Source organism: Grampus griseus (genome assembly GCF_964374135.1).
Source record: "Grampus griseus genome assembly, chromosome: 9".
Classification (NCBI taxonomy): Eukaryota; Metazoa; Chordata; class Mammalia; order Artiodactyla; family Delphinidae; genus Grampus; species Grampus griseus.
This window is the reverse complement of record NC_139003.1, coordinates 11,906,027-11,927,805: the sequence shown is the minus strand read 5'-3', so window position 1 is coordinate 11,927,805 and position 21,779 is coordinate 11,906,027. Positions and strand designations below refer to the sequence as shown.

General features: G+C 52.4%; 1 protein-coding gene across 1 annotated transcript; it reads left to right on the top strand.

Moving 5' to 3' along the window:
* Nucleotides 1-14,059: 14,059 nt before the first annotated feature.
* Nucleotides 14,060-21,398, top strand: EPHB6 (EPH receptor B6). Its single transcript, XM_082662016.1, has 17 exons — nucleotides 14,060-14,126; nucleotides 14,405-14,602; nucleotides 14,887-14,951; nucleotides 15,162-15,915; nucleotides 16,564-16,719; nucleotides 17,124-17,462; nucleotides 17,557-17,681; nucleotides 17,864-18,026; nucleotides 18,236-18,350; nucleotides 18,589-18,641; nucleotides 18,828-18,947; nucleotides 19,055-19,302; nucleotides 19,550-19,723; nucleotides 20,219-20,368; nucleotides 20,577-20,782; nucleotides 20,906-21,061; nucleotides 21,167-21,398. The coding sequence occupies exons 2-17, from the start codon at nucleotides 14,503-14,505 to the stop codon at nucleotides 21,273-21,275; spliced, it is 3,033 nt and encodes a 1,010-aa protein (XP_082518142.1). The 5' UTR covers nucleotides 14,060-14,126; nucleotides 14,405-14,502; the 3' UTR covers nucleotides 21,276-21,398.
* The last annotated feature ends 381 nt before the right edge of the window (nucleotides 21,399-21,779 follow it).

Here is a 21,779-nt window from a genome sequence, read left to right as displayed (position 1 = left end):
TATATTTACATCGAATATTTTACTTTTGTTCCCATAATTACTCTCAATTACTTAATGTTCCTCTTTTTATTGCCTAGTGATTTGCAGGTTTGTATTTTGTTTTGTATTTTATTTATCCTACAACTTTAGTTTCAGTGATTATAACCACTTTTTCTCAATCACAGCTTTCATAATGAAGAATGAAGTTGCTTATTCATCTCTTAATTGTTCAGAGTACTTTTGCAGTGTGTCTTGCTGGAAAACAGACTTCAGTAGTAAATGTTCCAAGAATTTGCAGATCTGAGAATGACCTTATCTTGCCTCGTGAAAAGAATAGGTCCTGAGCTGGGAATATAGTATTTAAGTCTATATTCAATAGAGAAGTATGAAGCTGCAGGTAACAAAAATCACAATTACAGGTTTGGGGTTTTTTTTTCCATATAACAAGCAGTATATGTGGTTGCTGGCTTTGGCTCAGCTGCCAGTATGGCTGCTGCAGCTCCAGCCACCGTGTCTGTGGTACCAGAATAATGGTCCCCAAAGATATCCACATCCTAATCCTTGAAATCTATTATATGAGTGCACATGGCAGTGGGGAATTAAGATTGCATATAGAATTAAGGTTGCTAATTACTTAACCTGGAGATGGAGAGAATTATCCTGGATTATCTGGGTGGATCCAATATAATCACACAAGTGATTATAAGTAGAAAAGGGAGAGAGAAGAGAGTCAGTGAGAAGAACTCAGCCCAACATTGCTGGCTTTAAAGATAGAGAAATTCATGAGTTAAGGAATGCAGTGGCCTCTGGACGTTGCACTAGAGACGTCAAGGAAACAGTGCCTCCAGAGGGAACACAGACCTGCTTACGTCTTGATTTTTTTTTCTTTTTTTTTTAGCCCAGCTAGACCTGTTTCAGACTTCTGACCTCCAGAACTGTAAAATAATACCTTTGTGTTGTTTTTAGCTGCTAAGTTTTTTGTGGCATTTGGTAGGAAACCAGTACAATGTCCAAGGGATGATTTCAAAGCAAGACAGACAAGAAAGGGCCACATCAGCCAAATCTGTGCCCTTTTATCAGAAATCCAAAAGCTTTCTCAGAAGTGCCCCAAGCAGAATTCTATTTCCTTTTCATGAAGCAGAATTAGGTTTGGGTATCCGCTCCTAACTGTAAGAAAGACTAGGAGGGCAATTATTTAAGCTTCTCAGCCTCAACATTTCAGGTAGCTAACGAGAAGAGTTGGGAATGGCTTTTTAGAAGCTGATCAATTGTGTTTTATCCTTTTCTTCTGAGCACTCTGAAGGTATTATTCTACAGCTATGGACCTTCTCATTAATCAATGCCCCAGAAAAGAAATATGAACACATCTTGACTTTGACTCTTTGTTAAAAATGAACTCTGTGTGTGTGTATAAATTTATAAGGTACTCACTGGAAAACTTTTACCAGAATATATCTTGGTATTGATTTCTGCCTCAGTTTTGCTAAATTGTCAGTTTCATGAGTTTTTTTTAAAGTTAATTCAACCATGTAATAAATATTCATTAAGTACTTAGCATGTGGATGTCCCTGGCAGTGCAGTGGTTAAGAATCTGCCTGCCAGTGCAGGGGACACGTGTTCGAGCCCTGGTCCAGGAAAATCCCACATGCTGCGGAGCAGCTACTGAGCCTGTGCTCTAGAGCCTGAGAGACACAATAAATGAGCCCACGTGCTATAAATACTGAAGCCCGCACACCTAGAGCCCATGCTCCACAACAAGTGAAGACACCGCAATGAGAAGCCGCACACTGCAATGAAGAGTAGCCCCTGCTCGCCACAACCAGAGAAAAGCCCGCGCACAGCAACGAAGACCCAACGCAGGCAAAAATAAAATAAATTAATTTATTAAAAATAAAGTATTTAGCCTGTGCCAGATACTGAAATAAATTTCGTTAATTTTTTATTTTTCTTCTCTTGTGTTTTTTTTTTTTTTTTTTTTTGCAGTACGCGGGCCTCTCACTGCTGTGGCCTCTCCCGTTGCGGAGCACAGGCTCTGGACGTGCAGGCTCAGCGGCCATGGCTCACGGGCCTAGCCGCTCCGTGGCATGTGGGATCTTCGCGGACCGAGGCACGAACCTGTGTCCCCTGCATCGGCAGGCGGACTCTCAACCACTGCGCCACCAGGGAAGCCCTCTCTTGTGTTTTTAATCTGTCTTCTCATTCTGATATTACTGTCATTTTAAGGTTAGAATTCTCCTTTTGTATTTTTCAGATGTTTTATCTTCTCTGTTATTTAAAAAATAATCTATTTACGTCTCACATGGAATGTCTTCCCAGGTTCATGTTATATTTCACTGGTTTGTTTTTCCTGGAGTCTTAAGTCAATTTTTTTCTTTCTGCATGACTGAGATTTTATTTTGGCTATTGTGCTTTTCTTTTTTTTTTTTTCACACTCCCTTTTCATCCCAACCTTTAAAAATAGTTTCCGTATCTGCTTTTAACTCACTAAGAATATAAAGTGAAAACCTTTTCTTTAAACTCTTACATCATTACTCCTTTTTCACTTGGCCTCAGATTTTTAAAAGATCTCAAGTTTTGTTGTCGTTTACTAATTATTAATACCGACTTGCTCCTTTTGTTACTGGTGATTAAAGGTCTGATGGGATAGACTCCAGAATCCCATATGAACGGAGAGGGAGAACTATTGTCTAAGACGAGGGAACATCCAGCAGCCTGAGAACGAGGAAATGCTCCAGCCACATCTAGAGCTAGTGGCAGAGCGTGCAGCAATGCAGGTCACCCTTCCTATTTTTTGGTGCGGGGGCGGGGGGGAATGTGGATGTTTTCAGAGAACACGGTCTGGGATCAGAGCTAGAGGACAAGACTGCATGTGACTGGGAGAGCGGACCATGGGATCATCTGCTCCATGTTGTAGATCATCGCACCCTGTCTGGATCCAAAGGGAGAAGACACAGCATAGACAAAGGGAAGGAGCAGAGTGGTGTGGCACACTTGTCAACCCTGTCCCGCACGTGGGTATTGCCCAAACTCTTATTAAAATCTGGAATGTTTTCAACTCTTCTGGTTTATATGAGTAACTGCAGAGGATTTTTCTATTGAGATGGTGTCATAATTATTCTAGTAAAAGGAGGCACCTAGCATTCCATTCACTCCATTAACTTCCTAGGAATCATCTTTGAACTTTAAAAATATGTATTAAAGATGATGGCCTGGAGGGCTGGGCTGCAAGGATGTCTTATGAAAAGCCTCCGTCTTCATAGATTGCAGGAAAAGTAGGTAATTGTGATCATCTCAGCTCATTTGCGGCGGAGGCTGCTGGTTGCTTGTCTAACATTCTTTCCCTTCTCCTCTCTCACTAACAGATCTTTAATTTTATTTGGTGCACGTGTATTCTCTGGCCAATAACGTACAAGGAGAAGTCACTGGGTAAAGTCCCCAGGAAGGATCTTCAAAGAGTCTTAACTCTGCTGAAACTATGCCCTGTATCCTGTGCCCATCTTCTATTTCTTGACTGAAACTAATAGACCTTATAATTGGAGCCCTGGCTGATGGGCCGACAACCTGAGAACAAGGCTTCACGCTAGAGGTGGAGGGGCAGAAACCTAAGTCTTGTTGACCTGGGGCTGCCACAGCATCCCTGAATTCCTCGATTTGGCCCTTATATACAGCTGACATCAATCTCTAACTGATTAAACATCCTATCAGGAGAGAAGAGCCTTTCTCTTTCTCTCTGTGCACTAATACCTCTGAATGTCTTTTTATTATCGTTCGGTTAAAGTAATGCAAAAGTGTGAGACTCTGTTGGGTAAACTTTGAAGATCACTCACATCCAATGAGCATTCGGGTTATCAGTCACCACTGGTGTACAAATCAGTTGCAAACTAGGTTTGTCTTTCAAACAAACCAGTCCTGTAGGTTTACTCTAGAAGTTTCTAAACAGAAAAAAAAAAAATTGGGCATTTGACACTTTTATAGGCCAAAATGTTTGGAGACCACACTCCAGCTTTTGGGAAGACTGCCCCTAGAGGCCACGGAGCCTGGAGACAGTTCAGGGACATGCCAGGGACCCTGTGAGCTTGTGCATCTGGAGCTATAACTCATATCTTGGAATAAGAGATCTGGGGGCTCAGCAAGTTGCTTTTTTGCTTTTTACTAGAATTCTTATCACTGAAATTACTTATAAAGCTCTTTGTTTATAATAACATTAGCTTGCATTAGCCATTCTAAAGGGAAATAAAAAAGAAGAAAATTGCACATCCTTGGGGAGTGACAGATGTTGGAGAGAGAAAAACCCAAGAAGGAGGCAAAAACAGAAAAACAAAACAAAAGAAAACCAGAACCAGTTAAAAAGCCATCTCAAATCACCTGGAGTTTTCTACTCAGGATCTTTTTTTTTTTAACATCTTTATTGGAGTATAATTGCTTTACAATGGTGTGTTAGTTTCTGCTTTATAACAAAGTGAATCAGTTATACATATACATATGTTCCCATATCTCTTCCTTCTTGCGTCTCCCTCCCTCCCATCCTCCCTATCCCACCCCTCTAGGTGGTCACAAAGCACTGAGCTGATCTCCCTGTGCTATGCGGCTGCTTCCCACTAGCTATCTATTTTACGTTTGGTAGTGTATATATGTCCATGCCACTCTCTTTGGCTCCAAATTTACATTGTAGATGGTTGTGTCCCAACATAATGACTTCTGTGAGCTACAGACTTTGTTAGGTCCTGCCCTTCAGCACAGAGCAAATTTAAATACTATGATTTTTTTATTCACTTATTCTAAAACACTTCTAAGCACCTAATGTGTGCCAGGCACTGAACAAATTTTAGAAAGGATTTATGTCCAACTTTAAGAAGGATCTTATTACTTTGTTTTCTAATAGCTGCAGATGGCAGCATCACTTAACAATGCATTCTGTACTATCCACCTGCTGTTAAAATTTAGTTTGATAACATAGGAGATTACGATACAGGGCAAATTGTCATCACAAATTTAAACCTCTTTGCCTCCAGGGTACAAGGGAGCTTTCTTTGAAGACCAGATCCCTCTCAAATATTAACGAAGAAAAACTAATTACATAAGCCTCAGACAACAAAAACTTAATTTCATATTATAGGCACCTAATGGGTGGTATAAAAAATGAGCTATGTCAGACAATAGAAAGGAATAGAGATATTTTTTTGCTATAATGTCAATATATGATGAATTGCAAATTTCTATTAGAACTTCTGGGTTTTATAAAGTTACTTCTATGTTTTGGTTTGATTGATACTTTTATTTTTAACATAATTTAATCATACACTTTTTTAAAAAGTTTCCAATATACCCATAGCTTTCTGACAATCAAATTATTACTATATCTAGGATCATGAGTTACATAATATTGCATATAAAGCCAGGTTTCTCCACAAAAGTCTTTCAAGGTCTTGGGGAGAACTGATTTGGAAATGAAGGCAATTCTCTACCACTGAGTTTCAGAGCAAAGAGAAGAAACAGATAAACTCACCAATGTGAGTGGACTTATTATTTGGATGTCCAAACGCAGAATCCCTCAACAGCATTAGGCTTATTAATTGACTCAGATATTGAGAGTAAACAAGCCCCTTGCCCAGTGGGGACTAGTTCAGTCGCCTTTGTCTGTCTTTATATCACTCATTCAGCCAATTCATTAAAGCCTGTTTCTGCTAATGAGTTTCATTGTTCTGTTTATTGTGCTTGTTGGCTCATAGACCTCTTTCACAATTTTCCAGGATTTCTGAATGCTCCTTAAGTACCAGTTTTGACCAGCCCATTTGCAGCTAGTACTTTAATAAAGGTGTCGGGAATAAATGAAGAACGTAGAAGGATGTGGGACAGGGTAATATGGGGAGCTGGGGGTCAGGGAATAAGCCAGACTCCCCCGATACTTGTGTTCTTTGAAAGAGCCAGCAGGTGGTAGCAACACTTCGCAGCAAGGCCTCAGCTCAGTGCTGTTAGGACCGGAACAATAGAACCCCAATCCTGTCCCGGGTTTGAGAGGAGGCTACGGGTGGGCAGAAACCTTTTTTCCTCGCGGCGCCCCCTCCGTTCCTCAACCCTTCCAGGCACCCGCTGCGAGTACCTTCCACCGCCTCTCATCCGTGTGGGGAATTTCTCTCTGGGGAGCGGGCGAGGCAAGAGGCTCCCAGAGGTCCAGCGACTTGCCCGGCAGTGTAAGTTCCTGGCACCGACCTCGGGGCTTCCCCTTTGAGACCCAGGCTTCTCTGCCCTTCGGAGAGGAGGGAGGGAGGGCGGGTGGAGTCAGAAGCCCCAGCTGAGCAAGATCCAGCGTCTCCAACGCGGAGCACAGCTGAAGGCTAGATCCGAGCCCCTTTCGTACCCTGACTGCCTATCCACCCCCAGCCCACCTCCGCACCCTCTAAATTCTCAGTTTGTCTTTCCCTCCACCCCCTTCTCCTTCTTTTCTCTTTTTCTCAGCTCACGCCCACCTTAGTTCAAATCTGAGTGGGAACTAAAACAGCGGGTTTAGTTCCTGGAGTTGAAGCAGAAAAGCAGGGGAGGCGAGGGGGCGCGGGTGCCCCTGCCCTGCCCTGGGTACCAGCGGCGCAGCTCTCCAAGCGCCGGAGCCCCCACCCGCCCCGGGGGCTTTAAACGGAGCTCCCGGCCGCCCGGCGGGCCGCCTCCCCCAGCCCGGCCCGCACGCCATCCTCCGCGCCCACGTCCCCTGGCCCGGCGGACGGGCAGGCCCCGGGCGAGCCCCGCGCGCCGGGGCCGCGGAGCGGGCGCCGCGTACTCGCCGCCGAGGCCGAGAGGGCGGGCTGGGTTCCCCGGAAGAGGGGAGAGGGAGGGCGGCCGAAGGGGCCGGAGAGGGGGCGGGCCGGGCGGGGAGGGACGCGGAGGGGGCGGGCCGGGCTGCGCTCGCTTCGGCCGCCGCTCGGGAGCAGAGCAGCGGGCGGCGGGACCCGCGACCCAGCGCGGCGCCGGCGAGCGCGACGCGGGCCCCTCACGGTCCCCGGCGCCCCGCCTCCGGAGCAGCCCCTGCCGCCGCGCGGACCCGCGCCGCGGAGAAGGTTGGTCCCTGCACCCGAGCGGAGAGGCGGGCGGCCCCGGTGAGCGCCCGGAGCCCCGGCTCCAGCGCGGGGCCTCGAGGGGTGCAGACCTGCTGAGCCTGCGGCCGGCGCGAAGGTGAGCCCGGGGGTCGCAGGCGGCGTGGGGGGCCGGGGGCCTGCGTGCCTGGGGACAGGAATTCGGGTTTGCAGAAGTAAAGGGGCCCTCCAGACAGGGCCTCTGCAGAGCCGGGGGTTCTCGTGGGGGAGTGCTGAGTCTCCGTCCCCAAAGCGAGAGCGGGCTTCGGGAGGGGTGCGGACCCGGCCAGCCTGGCTCCCACCCCACCCCCGCCTGTAACGAGCCGTCAGTGACACCCCGATAAGCCTGCTGCTGCGATCCCCCACGGTGTTTCCAGAGACACTCGGTTGGCTCGGATATAGGGGTTCCTGATCTAGGGGTCCTGGAAGAGGCCGGGCTCCCAGCCTCATGAAGGGGATTGCCCACCCCTCCGACTCTAGGGGCATGTCTCCAATCCCGGCGGAGCTGGGAGGGGCAAGGAGGTGGACCGCACACCTGCCCTCAGCTCCCCACAGCCTATCCTGCTCCCGCGGCCCCATCACCACCCAGAAGCCCTGGAGTGGAGGGAAGGCTTGGTTCCATGGTCCGCAGCCCTGACGCCCAAATTACAGCCAAAGTCTATTGCTTGCTGCTGCCCCAGCTCCACCCGCTCGCTTTACATGTGGGTGCGTGGCCCTGCCTGCCCGACACCCGGACCCACCAGTCTTGGCTGTCTGGCCCCCTCTCTCCTCCCATCCCTGGGGGAGCTGGCAGGGGCCCAGCATAGCCGATGTTGTAATGTCCCTGGCAGTGCCCAGGGAGAGAAGTGGCTGGGCCTGTTCCCAGTCAGTTAACCCCGGGCCCTGTGCCCGCCCAGGGAACTTGACTCAGGCTCTAGAAGGAGAGATGCCCGTTTAGTGGGAAAGGAGCTGTGGGAAGCTGGCAGTCCAGGGAAACTGCCCAAGTGATGGGCACTGGGGCTCTGAGACTTGCCAGGTGCTGTTCAGAGGGGCCGCTTGGCTCTTTCAGGGCAATGCACATTTTTTATTGCAGGAAGATTAGGGTGCGGGCTCCCATGTACGTACCTGCCTAGTGACCTGGGGAAGAGGACTCCTTTAGAGTCTGTCGGTTCCTTCAGGGCACGAGAAGATGGCAGGCAAGGGCCTCTCTGTCATCAGAATGCCAGGGAGCAACAGGCAGTGATGGGCTGAGCAGAGGACCGGCAGGACCATCCCTCCTCCGGGCAGGGCCAGATGCTCTCCCAGCGGATCACCATCTCCAGAGCTGGGCCCTTGGCCTTGTGTCCCCACCAGGTGGAATGGAGATGCTTGGGTTTGGGGGGCTTTGAGCCTGAGGTTTCCCTTTCTCTACTTCCCTGCGTACCTTCCTCTCCCAGCCCAGGTGTTTCCACAGGAACAACTCCCGGGGCAGAGAGAGGTTGACAACTAGGGGTGGAGTAGGGACAGACCCAGGGTGAGGGGGAAGGGCTCATGGGCATATGCCAGCAGCGTGAGGACCACTGGGGATGTGCAGGGATGTGCCTGCTGACACACACACACACACACACACACACACACACACACACACAACACACACACACACACACACACCCCCAGCGCATACTCTCCTGCTCCCCTCCCATGTCACCTTATATACACTCTCCCTTACACTCACACTTGCTCTCACGGGCACCGGTCCTGGCACTCATGGGCTTTCTTCCACAATCTTCCACTTACTCATCTCTCCTGTATATGCAGCAACTGCTCCAACACCCTCCCTGAGGCCCTTTACCAGGACCATGCATGTCCCCCCATCATGCACAGCCAGAGTGGCTCGTTCTAAGTGGCTGTCTGGCTAGACCCAGACACCGCCTGCATCTTAAAAGCCTCCCCCAGCTCCACAGCCAGCCGGGGAGTGGGAGGCACATTTGTCTGCCTCTGCGTGCTCTGGGGGACATTCTTCGGGGCTGGAGGCCTCCAGGGACATAGCACCGTCCTCTGCTGGGACAGTGTGCTAGCCAGTGTGTCCTAGCCAATCCGCACGTTGGCTTCTCCAGCCAGGGCAGCAGGGGCTAGAAGCGCCGGAGGAAAGCTACCTCTCACTGTCTGCTCTGGATGCCTCCTTAAAGGCCTCTGGGATCCTTTTCAGGGCGGGTGGCCAGATCTCAAAGAGACCTACCGAGACCAAGGTAGAGATTAAGGGGTAGAGGCAGCAGCATTAAGCTGAGCAAGGATTATACTGGAATTTCCTGGGCATTTAACAGCTGCAGAACAGGACAGACGACAGGGCCTGTGGTGCTGACCCCTCCCACGCTGACCCTGCAGCTAACAGGTGTGAGACACACCAGCCACTTAAAACCATTGGCCTCTTTGCCCTTGGGACCTTCCCTCGCCCTGCTGGCCCTTGCAGGCTGCTCTGCTTCCCTGTCGGGGCTCACTTTGCGGTGATGCCCCATGTGCGTTCCGAGTGTATAGACCTCTCGGTCCCCCTCTTTCTCTTTGAAGTTGCAGGCCTTCGCTTACAGGATGCGTGACATCCTGTAAGAAAAGCATGGCATGATCAGTGGGACAGTTTGAACTTCTTGGGAGATAAGCTTAAAGGCTATCCAGGGATAGAAGTTATTTTGCTTTTATTGTTGACATTATTTCACTCATTCATTGCCAGGTCCTGCTGCCTCTCCCTCTCTGCTTTCTTCTTACAGATGAAAATTTCTACATGTTTTGAAACTTAGAGGGCACAGGGCAGGGAGGATAAATTGTAAACATGCTATACTAGTCTAAGTTTTATAAATATTTTCCTTTTTTGTCTAGATTCTAATTATGAGATTTTCATTATAAAAATAAGATATGCTCATTGTAACAAGAAAAACAATTCAAGTATGTATAAGAGACAGTTAATAACTGCTCCCCCATGCTCCTACAGTAACCAATTTTACTGGCCCAATATATCTTTTGCCATAACCTTCGTCCAAGCTCACTGGGCTTAGATTATTTAATTTTTAAAAATTCGCTTTATGGATCGAGGTGCATAAATTATATTTAAGTCAGCTTGGTTTGTTCATAAATTATCATATTTAGCATTTTAATTTGAGCGCAGTAAACTTCTTAAATTCTTACAGATTTACTCATTTATTTTTAAATCTTTCACTTTTATAGACAACAGAACTCATAAGCTATGATTTAGAAGCTAAAATTCTACACATCTTTAATCTTTGCCATTTTGTGAAAACAAAATGTAATCCTGATGCCTATGAAACTGTCATGTTTTTGTAAACTAAAGAAATGTAGCAGGCTTGTGGCTCTCGTGTCCCTACTGTATCAAAAAGATATAAAATGGTATAACCAGAAGAGGAACTGAGAAAAAAAACAATCTGGTCATAGAATGCAATTTTTATCACAAGAAACTTTGTCTCATCAGTCTCATTTTCTGAGCTATCATTTTACATCCACATTTCTGCTGCTCCTGGTGTTTTATATTTTTAAAACCAATACACATCTGAAATGTGAATGTTTTCCTGATGGAGATCAGTTTTCTGCTTTTTCAAGGGTTAGAGGATTTCTAAACCGTGACCGATTCCTTTCATGAGCTGGAGGAGATAGAGGAATCTCAAGCAGGCCACAGGGAAGAGGGTGAGGGGCCTGGCCTTACGGAGGCCTGTCTCTGTCTGTGTGGCAGCAGGGATGTGATTGGCTGCTCCCAGGGCGCACTCCTGGACCAAACGCGGAAAGATCTCCTCGTCCTCAGCCTCAGTTGAAGGCACCTTTGAAAATCAGGTTCTGAGTCCTGCTTGTTTCGTATTCTAGGCATGGGATGGAGCTGCGTGTTGTCACTTATATTTCTGCCTTTGAATCTTGTTTCAAAAGAATCTGCAGTGGCAGGAATTAGTTGACAAAAATTTCTTCCGTGTCTTAATAAAGTTCCCTCTATCCTTATTTTTATCCTTACCATAGAGGTACACTCAGTTTCTTTTTATACATTAAAAAATAAAAGACTTGGACTTATCTACTTTGTTTGATATGTAAGAACTGACCTAACTTCCTAGTCTCACTCAGAAACAGTTTTTTTCTGAGGAAACTTATTTTTAACCTTCAGTCTTCTGGATCTGGATCTAAAAGAGGTCCTCATCAAACAGCAAAAGTACACTTCTGGGTACTTGAAGGTCCTCAACCATTTCTTTTTAATGAATGTCTTTGTTCTTTGTAAAATTTCAAAAAATGACTTGTGGCAATCTACATGTGATGTCTCCACTTTATTCTTTTCTTCCTGATTCCTTTTGACGACAGAAACTGAATGGATTTAGCGTGTTTTATCATTGCTTCTGCTCTTCTCTGGATCTTCTGGAGAGAGGCTAGCTTCATGTTGTCATCAAGATGCATACTAAGGCTATGCGCACACGCCCTATTGTAGCCACAAGCCACCGTGTTACTTGTATTGTGGGTCCTCAAAGCAAATGCTTGGCCATGCATCTTCTAGACTGTTCCATACTGCACAGCTGATATGATCTGCAGGGCATCCTTTTCTCTCATGTGTTGCTGTCTCTCAAAAACAATTCACTGGGCTATTCCAAAGTGTTCATTATTCCTTCTCCATGATGATTTGTCTAGTTATAAGTTTAAGAAGACATGGTACTTATAGTTTCTTCTTTGTACAGATTCCAGAATCCATCCATGTTCTAACTGAAAGAGGCTATTTTAAAGACTGTCTGCTGGGCAAATGGTGTTATAGCCTTCATTGTTTAAAGACGTTCTGCTGGCATTTTCAGTTCTTGATAACAGCCTTCCTAAAGACTCTGTGACCATTTGTCAGAGAAATGGTTGAGGACCTTCAAGTACCCAGAAGTGTACTTCTGCTGTTTGATGAGGACCTCTTTTTGGTTCGGATCCAGAAGACCGAAGGTTATAAATAAGTTTCTTCAGACAGAATCTGGTCTGCTCTGGTGTGTCAAGCATGCCTCCAAATTAAGTCACTGAGAGTTGGGGCGGGGTGTATGTCTACAACATGAATTACTTTAGGGTAGTCTTTAAACAGCCGTTGATGATGGGACAGTGCTTTTTATTTTCCCATCTCCTGGTTCTTCTTGAAACATTTATTTTATATGTGAATGATTCTAGTAGCATTTGGGACAGGATTTGCAAAGAACCTCTGTTTCTTAGGAATAATTTGCCCTATGGAAATGCTTCTTTTTCCCCCCAGCTTTACTGAGATACAATTGACATATAATATTGTGTAAGGTTACAACTTACAATTGTGTAAGATATACAACGTGAAGATTTGGCAAATGCTCCTTCCTTGCCTCCGTAGGCTATAAATTGAACTCTCTGTTTCTCATATAGGGTTCTAGAGGCATGAAAGGTAAATTTCAGTGGCTACTTGGCAGACATCCATGTCTGCCCTTGCAGATGCAGAAATGGTGTCTTCATGAAAACCACCTGGAGATAACACTGATGGCTTCAGCTTACAGCATAGCCAGCCTACACTGAAAAAATTAGATGAACAGAAATCAAATCATGATTCTCATATTTATCAAAATTAAATACAGTTTAATTGCTTAGTTTCAGCTTCAGTGTGAAATGTGTAATTTTTAGGTTCCAACTTCCGATTGACTTTTTTTTTTTACTCTCAAACTCGTGTCTTTTGAGAAGCATGCCTCTTGTTTTCTTCTCAAGAGAAATAAATGACGTCTACTGTCCATGCAACTCACAGACTTTTGAGACTCAGTCACAAGGAGAGACGTAGCTCACCACTAACCCTAGACCAACCAGCAAAGAAAGGTCTGAGCCTGCTCGTCTTCACCGTGACCCTGGAGGCAGCCAGGGCTCCTGGGCACGTGCTTGTGAGCCGCAGCGCTGCGCTTCTTAAGGCTCGGGAATGTTTTACATAAAAGCGTGAAATCATTTGGAGAGCATGAACGCTATTTTGATTCATTTTATTAAACAGTTATTATTTATGGATTTGAATGAAATTTTAATGATTTCATTGAAAAATAATATGTATGCAAGATTTTTAATATATAAAAATTTAAGGGGATATGTAAGTGTCTCTTGCACTAGCCCCCATCCTCTCCCTCTCCCCTTCTTCCCAGGTTTTGTCTACCTTTCTTAAAGATCCTTACATACATATGTATATGCAGGTCCTTCTTAAGTTACCCATCAGTCGGGAGCATACCGTATATGGCTCTGCAACGGACTATGTACTTTCACTTGGAAATTATTTTCATATCAGTGTATAAACACTAGCCCTTATTCCTTCTGAAGATTATGCCATAATTTTTTAACCATCTTCCTATTGCTGAACAGTTACTTTACAGTCTTTTCCCTTACAAGCAATGCTGCAGTAAATATTCTTGTTCGAACATCTGTGCAAAAGGATCCAAGTAGACGATACCTGAAGGACAGATTCTTAGAAGTGAAGCTGCTAGACAGACATCACCAACTGTCCTTCTAAGAGGATACACCAACCTGAGCCTGTATGCGCAATGAATGCGAGAGAGCCTATTTCTCATACCTTCCCCACCCAGGCATTGTTAATCTCATAGAACAAAATGGCATTGCACTGTTGTTTCAACATGCCTCCCTTTCTCTGTGAGCAAACTAGGGAGCGTCTGTCTTTTCATATACGTGAGGCATACATTTAGTTTTCCGAAAGCCAGAGGAAAAATGTGCCCCTTGTGGAGAGAGGACCTTGGTTCATAAAATGTAGGTATGCCAGACCTACATAGCTCTATCCCTTCTCTGTCCTGGCTCCTTTATCAGATGGAATCTTTCCGCCTATGTTCTTTTCTGCATCTGCTCTCACACCCTCCCTCCCGTCATACCCCTCAGCTCTCCTTCTTCAGTCCCTCTCGCTTCACTGCCTCTCTGAAATGTCTAGAGTATCCGAGTCTGATGGGGGTTGGGAGGTGTTGGGCAGGGGGAACCGTGTGTCCCCAGGGAAGGAGTAGCTTCTAACTCGCCTGCTTTTAATGAGAAGAATCTTCTGATTTTCTATGCAGGGTGGCCGTAGGAGGAAGGGAGGAGAGTACATGAAGAGAAAGAACTTGAAGAGCTCCTTCCAGAAGCAAAGGGGTAAGACTGGCCCAGAACTACCCGGTGCTCTAAAGGGGAGGGCCACGAGAAACAGATGCTCAGAGGTGGGTCACCTGTGGAGCGGAGTGGGTGACCGGGCACATGGTCCTCTAAGATGGTGGACTTGACACAGGTCAGGAGAGAGTCAGCCTCCTGCCGGCCCTCACCCATGCTTGGTGCCGGGGCACTTTGCGGGCTACAGGGGGAGACCCAGGGCCAGCTCTGAAGCGATGCGATTCCCTCCCACCGGCCTCCTCTGGTCCTTTGTGTCTCCCTAGGAAGCCAGCTTGGCTGCAGACCCCAGTCTACGAAGCAGCAGCCCCACCTGGGAGCGGGGTGGCGGCCAGAGCAATGGTGGGAGCCCTGAAGATGCCTCATGGCTGCTGAGCGGGCTGCCCCGTCAGGGAGCAGGGCGGCGGGCATGCTGTGTGGCCTGTGGGTCCTGGTGCTGGTATCCTCAGTCCTGGCTCTGGAAGGTAAGGGGGAGGGGAGACGGGAGAACCCCCCCACCCCGACCTGCCAGGGGAGAGCCAGCACTGATGGGAAGTGGGAAAGATTCAGAAGAGGCAGGAAAGGATGAAGACACCTGAAGGGGGAAGGGAAGGGGGCGGGTTTCAGAGAAAGGCTCCCGACAGACAGCTGTGCTCCTTAGTGAATTCAAGGAGCCGGGCAGTTCTCTTTTTCCTAATGGGAATGGGGTGGGGTGAGACCTGCTGGCTGAAGGCCTGCTAACCGCGTGCCCCTTCTTATCACTGGGCAGAGGTATTGCTGGACACCACTGGAGAGACATCTGAGATTGGCTGGCTCACCTACCCACCAGGTGGGGTGAGTGTCACACTTTCATTGTGAACCCAACGCCCCCCCCGCCCCCATCGTGTTGACAAGATGCCTGCCCGCCAGAGGAGCAGGACTTCCGGGTATCCTCAGCTGCTTTGCATGTCATTAATGCTAAGTTTCACCTGGAGGGATATGCCCCCGCCTCCCTGCGCCTTTCCAGCCTGGAGCAGCTAATGCCCTTTGTGGTCCTCCCTGCAGTGGGACGAAGTGAGTGTTCTGGATGACCAGCAACGCCTGACTCGGACCTTCGAGGCATGCCACGTGGCCGGGGCCCCTCCCGGCCCCGGGCAGGACAACTGGCTACAGACACACTTTGTGGAGCGGCGAGGGGCCCAGAGAGCGCACATCCGGCTGCACTTCTCCGTGCGGGCCTGCTCCAGCCTGGGCGTGGCGGGGGGCACCTGCCGGGAGACCTTCACGCTTTACTACCGCCAGGCCGAGGAGCCCGACAGCTCCGACAGCATCTCCTCCTGGCACCTCAAACGCTGGACCAAGGTGGACACGATCGCGGCGGATGAGAGTTTCCCCGCCTCCTCAGCGTGGGCGGTCGGCCCGCGCGGGGCGGGGCAGCGGGCGGGGCTCCAGCTGAACGTTAAGGAGCGGAGCTTCGGGCCCTTGACCCAGCGCGGCTTCTACGTGGCCTTTCAGGACACCGGGGCCTGCCTGGCCCTCGTGGCGGTCAGGCTCTTCTCCTACGCCTGCCCCTCCATGGTCCGCGCCTTCGCCACCTTTCCTGAGACGCAGGCCAGTGGGGCCGGGGGGGCCTCCCTGGTGGCGGCCGTGGGCACCTGTGTGGCGCACGCAGAGCCCGAGGAGGATGGAGGAGGGGCCCAGGCAGGAGGCAGCCCTCCCAGGCTGCACTGTAACGGGGAGGGCAAGTGGATGGTAGCCGTCGGGGGCTGCCGCTGCCAGCCCGGGCACGAGCCGGCTCGCGGAGACAAGGCCTGCCAAGGTGAGACCCCGCGCCCTTGCACTCGCCCCCCACCTTTGGGATCCTCTCCTGAACGAGCCCACACTTCATTTTGTCCCCAGAAGGCCAGGAATAAGTTATCTTAGGAAAGGACGCCTGTTTTCTCCAGATTTATTTCCTAAAGCGCACAGCCTTGCTCTCAGCAGCCCATCTGAGCCTTCCACAGCGATTGCTGGGGGTCCTACGGCTGCAGGCCTAAGAAGGGATGGAGATGAAAGGACTTAAGCTCCTAGGCTGTCTTGGAATGGGGTCCTTTGTCCGCATTTGCCAGCTAGCTGGGGGTGGTTCACCCCAGGGCCAGGTGACCAGGAGGCAGGTAGAAGGCCGTGGATACAGCTGTAAAGGATGATTCTGCGGCAGAGGGAGGATATGCGGTCGAGCCAGGCGGCTGCATCTGGCGCTTGCTCTGCTGTAGCCCCGACCACACCTCACTTTTTCCGTCAATGGAAACGTGATTCCGTGCCAGCAAAAAGGCAGAAGTAATGTCTGGCTGAGGGAGGGAGAGAGGGGAGAGAGGGTGACGGGGAGATAGATCTCGGAAGGCTGGGAGGATGGCTGTGTGCGGGTGTGGGGGGCTCAGGAGGGGATGGACGGGGGGGCCTGAGGCCTCTACCCTCCTCTGCCCCTCAGCCTGCCCCAGGGGGTCCTACAAGGCCTCGGCTGGGAATGCCCCCTGCTCACCGTGCCCTGCCCGCAGCCTCGCCCCTGACCCTGCGGCCCCTGCGTGCCCCTGCCTGGAGGGCTTCTACCGGGCCAGCTCCGACCCCCCAGAGGCCCCCTGCACTGGTGAGTTCCCCCACTCCTCCCCCGACCCCGGCCCCAGGGATGGGCGTGGGATGGGAGTGGGACCAGGAGAGGGAGAGCCTGGAGGGCAACACGGGGCAGCTGGGGTTGAGCCTGGAGGGCAACAAGGGGCAGCTGGGGTTGAGCCTGGAGGGCAACGAGGGGCAGCTGGTTTGCATTTGCAGTGACTTCTTTCTCCTGTGTCCTTGTTTTTCTTCCCCGCCTCCTTCCCCCACCTCGCCCACCTCCTTCCTCTCTCGCCCCATCTGCCTTCTCTGCTTTCCCCTGCTTTCTGTCTCCTCCCTCCGGGCCGTCCTCCCTCCCCTGCCTCCTTCCTTCCCCAATCACCCCCGCCCCACGACTCCCGTCTTCCGGGCCCTTCCCTGCCCTGCACACGCCCTCCCCAGCGCCCCCGTCGGCCCCTCAGGAGCTGTGGTTTGAGGTGCAGGGCTCTGCGCTCATGCTGCACTGGCGCCTGCCTCAGGAGCTGGGGGGACGCGGGGACCTGCTCTTCAACGTCGTGTGCAAGGAGTGTGGAGCGGGCGGCAAGGGCGCTTGTCGCCGCTGCAGGGATGAGGTGCATTTCGACCCCCGCCAGAGGGGCCTGACTGAGAGCCGCGTGCTCGTTGGGGGGCTCCGGGCACACGTGCCCTACATCTTGGAGGTGCAGGCCGTCAACGGGGTGTCGGAGCTCAGCCCCGACCCTCCCCAGGCTGCAGCCATCAATGTCAGCACCAGCTACGCAGGTGAGCCTCGCCCTCCCCTGAGCTGCCAGTCACCTCCCTAGAACCCTCTCCCGCTCTCCCGACCCTGGAGGCCGCCGCTAACCCCCCACTCCAGTTCCCTCCGCAGTCCCTGCTGTGCACCAGGTGAGCCGGGCCTCCAGCAGCATCACCGTGTCCTGGCCACAGCCCGACCAGACCAACGGGAACATCCTGGACTATCAGCTCCGCTACTATGACCAGGTGGGGAGCAGAGGGGCGCCCGGCGGGGATGGTGGGAGCCGGAAGTGCTCCGCAGCGGAGCTGGAGGTGGGGAGACGGGAGGCGCCTCGGAGCCCTGCCGCAGGGGCTGCGAGGGGCGTGGGTAGGAGCAGGGGGCGAGGGGCCCCCACAGCTGGCAGGGAGTGAGCGGCTGTCACCCCCAGGCAGAAGATGAATCCCACTCCTTCATCCTGACCAGCGAGACCAACACGGCCACCGTGACCCAGCTGAGCCCTGGCCACATCTATGGCTTCCAGGTGCGGGCACGGACGGCCGCAGGCCACGGCCCGTACGGGGGCAAGGTCTACTTCCAGACGCTGCCTCAAGGTGAGAGGAGGTCTGGACGGGGCGGGGGCGGCCCAAGGCATAGTGAGGAGGGGTCCAGGAACCATCCAGGCCTTGAACCTTCACCCCAAACCCTCCAGGCTGGGAGAGTGGCTGCCCACCGACCTTCGGGGCTGTGTGGGGAAGTGGGTGCTCGCGGGGCGGTGTGTGAGATCTCTCACACCTGTGACTCTGGGTGGCTGGTTCTCCAGGTGAGCTGTCCGCCCAGCTTCCTGAGAGACTATCCTTGGTGGTTGGGTCCATCCTGGGGGCGCTGGCCTTCCTCCTGCTGGCGGCCATCACCGTGCTGGCTCTCGTCTTCCAGAGGTGAGTCTCTCCCCGCCATGGCCCAGCACTGTACTCTCCAAAGCTCGGTCCCAAGCCCTGATGGCCCCGAGGTTCCCTGCAGAAGCGCCCACGAGTGTCCTCCGCCACCACCCAGCCCCCGCCCTGGGGCCCAGCTCCTTTGAGCCACTGATCCCTGGCAGGACCTTGGCCTTCGTGGGCAGACTGGGGAGGAAACGGGAGAGGGAGTGTGATTGCAGGACTCTGGTTTGTCCCCCAGGAAGCGGCGTGGAACTGGCTACACGGAGCAGCTGCAGCAGTACAGCAGCCCAGGTGTGGGTGTGGCTGGGATGGGATGGGATGGGATGGGATGGGGGCCGGGAGGGCACCAGGCAAGGCTGGGCCCCCCAGGGTTGAGGGCAGCTCCTGGGCACCGTCTTCGGCAGTGAGAGAGCGTGCCTGGGGTGCGTGGGCCGCCCGCCTGCACACCTCCTCGTAATGGACCCCGTGTGCCTGCAGGGCTCGGGGTGAAGTACTACGTCGACCCCTCCACCTACGAGGACCCCTGCCAGGCCATCCGAGAATTCGCACGGGAGGTCGATCCCACGTACATGAAGATCGAGGAGGTCATTGGAGCAGGTATGGCAGAGGGAGGGCACGGAAGGGGTCCCAGTAGGGTCCCTCCTAAACAGGGCAGGACACTGAGTCCTGCCTGGAGACCCCCCAGCCTACACCTGCTCTCCCAGGCTCCTTCGGGGAGGTGCGCCGGGGCCGCCTGCAGCCCCGGGGACGGCGGGAGCAGGCCGTGGCCATCCAGGCCCTGTGGAGCGGAGGCGCCGAGAGCCTGCAGATGGCCTTCCTAGGCCAGGCCGCAGTGCTGGGCCAGTTTCAGCACCCCAACATCCTGCGGCTGGAGGGCGTGGTCACCAAGAGCCGGCCCCTCATGGTGGTGACGGAGCTCATGGAGCTGGGCCCCCTGGACAGCTTCCTGAGGGTCAGTCAGGCTGGTGGCAAGGTGTGGGGGGCGGCTCGGGCCGGGAAGGTGGGCAGTTCTCAACTGTCCGGGAGGCAGAGCCCTGTCTATGCGTTCACTCCCTGCTGCCCCACCTCCAGGGTCTCCGTCCTTCATTCCCAGACCGTTCGCTGATCCCCAGGTCCCTTTGCCTTTTGGTGCCAGTGTCTCTGCGTGATGTGCCGAGGTCCCCCACCCCTTGGCTGACCTCTGCCCCCCCATCCCACAGCAGCGGGAGGGCCAGTTCAGCAGCCTGCAGCTGGTGGCCATGCAGCGGGGCGTGGCCGCCGCCATGCACTACCTGTCCAGCTTCGCCTTCGTCCACCGTGCACTCTCTGCCCACAGTGTGCTGGTGAACAGCCACCTAGTGTGCAAAGTGGCTCGTCTTGGCCACAGTCCTCAGGTGAGAGCACAGCCTTGGGGCCCCGCATCCCTCAGGGGGCGCCGGAGGCTGAGCTGGAACTGGGGCGGTGGATGCCTCAGGTGGTGTATGCCTCAGGTGGTGTATCTTAGTGTCTGAAGGGGCAGAGCTCACCTGTGGGATGGAGGGATTTCAGGGACTGAGGACACTGGGGAAGAAAGGGGACTGGGAGGGTGGGAGTCCTAGAACCACCTCCTGCCCTTCCCTAACGCTGACTAGTGTCAGAGCCGCTGGGTACAAGTCGTGAACACGCCACCCTCGAGCTCTGTGACTTTGCGCAAGTTTGTACTTCTGGATGCTTCAGGCTTTGCATCTGCAAAATGAAGATAACGGCGTCTATGCTCCAGGGTTGTTGTGGGATTAAACCAGAGGCTTGATGTGAAACCCCTGACGCATATCTGAGCAGGTAGTAGCTGATCAATAGCTAGGACCACCGCTCTGATTATTGCTGTTGTTACTTTCAACCCCACCCCTCAGGGCCCAAGCTGTATGCTTCGCTGGGCAGCCCCAGAGGTCATTGCACACGGGAAACATACAACATCCAGCGACGTCTGGAGCTTTGGGATAGTGATGTGGGAAGTGATGAGTTACGGAGAACGGCCCTACTGGGACATGCGTGACCAGGAGGTGAGCTCTTGACCTAGACACTGCCGATTCCCCACCGCTATCCCTCCAGCCCACCAGCCTTCACAGACTCACACATTCGAAGCCCTCCATTCGTGGCTCTCATTTTCCATATCTTTTAAGTTCCTTTCCAACCTCATGGTTACCTGACAATACATTCCTTTCCACTAGCGATAGCCTCCGAGCACCATGTGCTTCCTCTAACCCCCAGGTACTAAATGCAATAGAGCAGGAGTTCCGGCTGCCCCCGCCTCCAGGCTGTCCGCCTGGACTACACCTGCTTATGCTGGACACTTGGCAGAAGGATCGTACCCAGCGACCTCACTTTGACCAGCTGGTGGCTGCGTTTGACAAGATGATCCGCAAGCCAGACACTCTGCAGGGAGCAGAGCACTCCGGCGGGAGCCCCAGGGACAGGTCTGGAGCTTGGGACTAAAGCGTGGGAAAGCCAGGGAGGGATGAGGCAAACCAAAAAGAAAACTGAGGTGAAGGGGCCTAGGATGAAGAGGGGACATTGACCTGCCTGCCCCTCCCCCTCAGACCTTCCCAGGCCCTTCTGAACCCCGTGGCCCTGGACTTTCCCTCTCTGGACTCCCCCCAGGCCTGGCTCTCGGCCATCGGCCTGGAGTGCTACCAGGACAGCTTCTCCCAGTCTGGCCTCCACACCTTCAGTGACGTGGCTCAGCTCAGCCTGGAGTAAGCAGGGAGAAGTGGGGGAGGGGAGCCCAGGCCCCAGGGCAGGGGTGGCGCCTGGGATCTTGGAGACACTGGCCCCGATTTAATCCACTCCTTCCCCACCAGAGACCTGCCAACCCTGGGCATCACCCTGGCCGGCCACCAGAAGAAGCTGCTACACCACGTCCAGCTCCTACAGCAGCACCTGAGGCCGCCGGGCTCTGTGGAGGTCTGAGCCCCGGGCAGAGAGCTGTGAACTGAGAATGCCCGTGGCCCAGTCCTGGACGCAGGTCCAAGGAGGACATGGGAGATGTGGCCACCGTGAGAAGCGCCCGCCTGCCACGCTAACCCCGAGCCTGGGGACGCCTCACTCCCTGGTCCTCTGCCCCTCCACCGCCCTCCCCCACATTAAAGGGAAAGAAGGGATTTTTGCAAGTTGGAGGTGTGGTGAGGCCTCGGTCTGCAGGGAAGGGGTGGGAAGGCCTTGGAGCAGAGAGGCAGGGCCAGGAAGACCACACCGCAGAGGAGGGTGCACAAGGACAGCAGGAAGGACTTTATTGGAAGGTAGGAGGTGGCTTCCCCACCAGGCGGTACCCATTCCCTCATTACACCTTTCCCCAGCCTCCTCCACTGTCTGCAGCTGTGACACCGGGGTGGAGACCAGTGCCCGAGGCAGCAAGCCTTTCTTAAAGTGCTTGGCTCAGAGAGTGCAGCCGCCAGGGTGGTTGAAGCTGGGTCC

Bases quoted from the DNA above. Each gene is read 5' to 3' on its own strand.
- EPHB6 (XM_082662016.1), top strand. From the start codon at position 14,503: ATGGCTGCTGAGCGGGCTGCCCCGTCAGGGAGCAGGGCGGCGGGCATG. The intron at 19,724-20,218 runs GTGAGAGCACAG...CCCACCCCTCAG, and splicing joins GTCTTGGCCACAGTCCTCAG to GGCCCAAGCTGTATGCTTCG. The intron at 20,369-20,576 runs GTGAGCTCTTGA...TCTAACCCCCAG, and splicing joins GGGACATGCGTGACCAGGAG to GTACTAAATGCAATAGAGCA.